At 28.1% G+C, this 3,832-nt stretch overlaps 1 protein-coding gene across 1 annotated transcript; it reads right to left on the bottom strand.

Moving 5' to 3' along the window:
* Nucleotides 1–1,201: 1,201 nt before the first annotated feature.
* LOC127264810 (heavy metal-associated isoprenylated plant protein 4) lies at nt 1,202–1,510 on the bottom strand. Its single transcript, XM_051294355.1, has one exon. It carries the CDS (start codon nt 1,508–1,510, stop codon nt 1,202–1,204), a length of 309 nt encoding a protein of 102 aa, XP_051150312.1.
* Between the last annotated feature and the right edge of the window lie 2,322 nt (nt 1,511–3,832).

The following is a 3,832-nucleotide window of genomic DNA, read 5'->3' as shown; positions in this document are numbered from 1 at the left end:
TAGTGTACAATTGTTTTTCAAAAAAATAACAATAATGAAAATCGATTGAAAAAAATACTGACACAATGATAAATTATATTGAATTGAGATCGAATGTCTATTACATGGAATTTTATCTTCTAATTTGCAATAATAATAATAATAATAATAATAATAATAATAATAATAATAATAATAATAATAAATAAATAAATAAATAAATAAATAAATAACATTATCAAACTAAAAGAAAGAAATGTAGCAACATTAATTACCTCTCTCAAATATTCAGCATCTTCTTTAATTGCACTTCTACTATCATCAATAAATAATTATCACTTATCTCATTAATTAATCCACTTCTTAATAGCTAATGACCGTAGGTACTCAACACTATTATGGTATTGTCCGCTTTGGAATGAACCTGCACATATTTATTTTTGGATTTACTCCAAATGCCTCGTATTAGTAGAGTTGATTTAGGACTTATAAGATGTTGAATTTTCTTCACAACTTGAGACTTGAGTTTGCACCCCAATAGAGTGAAGCCTAGATCCTTTTCTTAACACGGAATCAGAGTTGAGGGTAGCCGTATTGGGTATTGATCTTGATTAAGAGATTTTGAAAAGAAAATGTTAAATATTTATTCCACATTAGATTAGTTTTAGGATGGAGCCTTGGAATTTTATTTTATTTTATTTGTAACACATTTTTTTTTTTTAGATTACAAACAACAACAATAAAAATAATAGTAATCCAAAATTAATCTTGCATCATGTAATTCAAGATCCAATACTGTCCCAATCTATATTCTTTGAACCCAGGATAGATTAATTTTCTCCAGTACTACTCCAAAAACGCAATTTATTCAATTCACTCGTAGATATATATATCTGGAGATGGATCAAAATGGATCAGTAGTCAATCCATATGTATGTATGTATCTCATGAAATGCTCAATCGATCTCTTATTCCATTTCTTAGCTGGGAAAACGTATGTTCTCTCTAGCTACAAAAACAGATATATAAGACAAAAATAAATCCATTGAAACCAACTTTAATTTAGAAACTATATATCAAACCTAATAAGTCCTATGGATATATATATATATATATATGATCAAACTAGTTCTTCAATTCATATAAGCTAAGTGTCATCTGCTAAGCTAAGCTAATTAATTAATTAAGGTGCATATATCGATCATCGTCGTCTAATTATATATTAGGCATTGCTGTTGTTGTTGTTATCCTCGGCTTCTTTGATGAGCCTGACAATCTCATCCTTTTTCTCTACAAGAGTTGCGATTTTAGCCTCCATCTTCTCCAACTTGGCCTTGAGCTTGTCGACATCATTATACTTGTCTTTAATCTGTTGTTTCTTCTCCTCCTTGGATTTCTTCTTCTCCCCATCTGCTCCTCCTTCTTTGTTCTTCTTCTTCTTCTTGTCTTTCTTTTCCGCGCCTTTCTCTTCGCCTCCGGAGACGTAACCCTCCTCAGCCTTCGACTCAATCTTCTCTTCATTATCTCCCATTGTGATAGTATTAGTTATATGTATATCTGCATTGCATTTCCCGGTTGTGAATATCCCTATAGAAATTTATTAAGGGTGTGTTTGTTTGGGGGTTTGGATTTTGAGTCGGGATTTGAATAGTAAAAATTCTGAATTTGAATATGTGATATAAATAGGTGTTGATGTAATATTTTGAATGTAAAATTGATTTTTAGTATAATATAAAAAATGAAAAATTAGATGTTTGATTTGATATTTTTGAGGAAAAAAATTGGATGAACAGTGTAAATCCAATCCAATCCCCAAACAAACACACGGTTCACCATCCACATGAAATATATATATATATAGCTAGTTTGTATGTGCACACACATGAGAAATAATATCCAAAGAACAATGGGAAAAACACAGGCTCAATAATGAATGTATACATAAAATGATAATGATAATGACAATTACAATTACAATTATCACAAAAACCTAACACAAAATTGCAACCAGAATAGAACTGTAGAAAGAAGAAATAGTTCTGCACAGAATGAAATTTGATCTTATATTTGGTAAATTAGATGATTGAAAAATATAATAGAAAAATGTGAGATAAACCGAAATAGAGGAATTGGTAAAAAATTAAACCTAATTCGAAGAGATTAGAAAATAAAAATATGCATATACATATAGCTATTTTCTTTCTTTACTATTAATTTTCTTTACAAATAAAATAGATTCTAAAAATGTATTGTACATACATACCAGAATATTGCAAAAAAAAATATCTCACATTTATACCCTATTATTACTTTTGTCATGTATTTATCAACCTAGCAAAATATATCCCACATGTTTACGAAAATCGTTATTTATGTCATTTGCCCGCACGTGAAATTCACACCATGCGCCCTTACGCGCAATCACGCGCGGCCAAATGATAGAAATAACGACTTTTGCAAACATGTAGGATATATTTTGCCGGACAAAAGTAATAATAGGGTATAAGTGTGGGATATTTTTTGCAATATTCCCACGTACATGCATGCGCAGCATCAAATCATATATATATATATATATTACGCACCTCTTGGAAAAAAGCACAAAATATTCAAATATTACTCCGCTTTAAATAGAAGAAAGTTTTTCTTCAATGTCAGTACGTAGATAAGAAGCACCATATATATATATATATATATATATATGAATCGACCTTATGCGGCCACATTAATTAATTCGTGGACTATATCCATGCGTCCGTACATTTTCCTCTGAAAATGCGCTCTCTCACTATTATTAATTTTTTTACATAATAATTAAATAGAGTTGTTATTGAGTCTCAAGGCTTTGGAAAAAAAAAAAATCTTAACTAGAAAATTAATTAGAAAAAAGTAATTTTAAAAATATTTATATTATTTATTTATTTTAATATATTTAATTAATAATATTAATATATTTATTTTATTGTTATACATTATTTATACTATTAATCCTATATATATATATATATATTTAGTTATGAAAAAGCCCCAAAGACCCTCAAAATCTACGACAGCAATGATAATAAAAAATAAAGGATATAAGGCTATGGAATCAATCACAAAATTCCAATGCAATCATTGAGACAAATGCTTATCAGATTAGTAATTGTAGAGATATATTTTTAACTTTCAATATATTGCTTAGATTATTTCATAATTATGTATAGAATAGTTTTCTTTCTTGCTTTGGAACACTCTGAAAATATTAGGTGAATAGTGTCCAGAAAACTCTATGGTCGTATTTGGTTTCGGTTTTTTTTTTTTTTTAATTTTATTATTTATCAATTTTTTTTCTGAAAAAAATATATCAAATTATTTTCTTATAATATACTAAAAATTAATTTGACATTATAAATACTACATTAATATATCACATAAAATAATTATTCAAATTTAAAATATTTACTATTCAACATTCATTTCCAACCAAACACGGGCCGCCCTGGACTCGGGCAAGAGAGGTGTCCACTCAGGGTCCAATATAAATGAAGGTTCCGTCAAGTATTTATGTTATATACGGTTACTTATTTGATTTATTTGAAACTAAAAAAAATAGTTTTGTGTTGTGAGGTTATTTTGTAATTGTGAGGTCATGGGTTTTAATTAATAAGGTTATAAAATTTTGAAATTTTTTTTAATACTGGTTTTCAACACCTTAAATTTCAATTCTGAACTCCAACAAACAATACAACAAAATTGAATACAAACACTGAAAGTTTGTTGTGTTCAAGTGATGTCTATTTATGATTTAAATGACGAACAAACCACATAAAGGACTATGCATAGTGAAAATAAATAAGGAATACACCAATAC

The sequence above is a fragment of the Andrographis paniculata genome, unplaced genomic scaffold (assembly GCF_009805555.1).
Source record: "Andrographis paniculata isolate CXL003 unplaced genomic scaffold, ASM980555v1 Contig71END, whole genome shotgun sequence".
Lineage (NCBI taxonomy): Eukaryota > Viridiplantae > Streptophyta > Magnoliopsida > Lamiales > Acanthaceae > Andrographis > Andrographis paniculata.
Note: the sequence above shows the minus strand (reverse complement) of the source record. Positions and strands in the feature narration are given on the sequence as shown.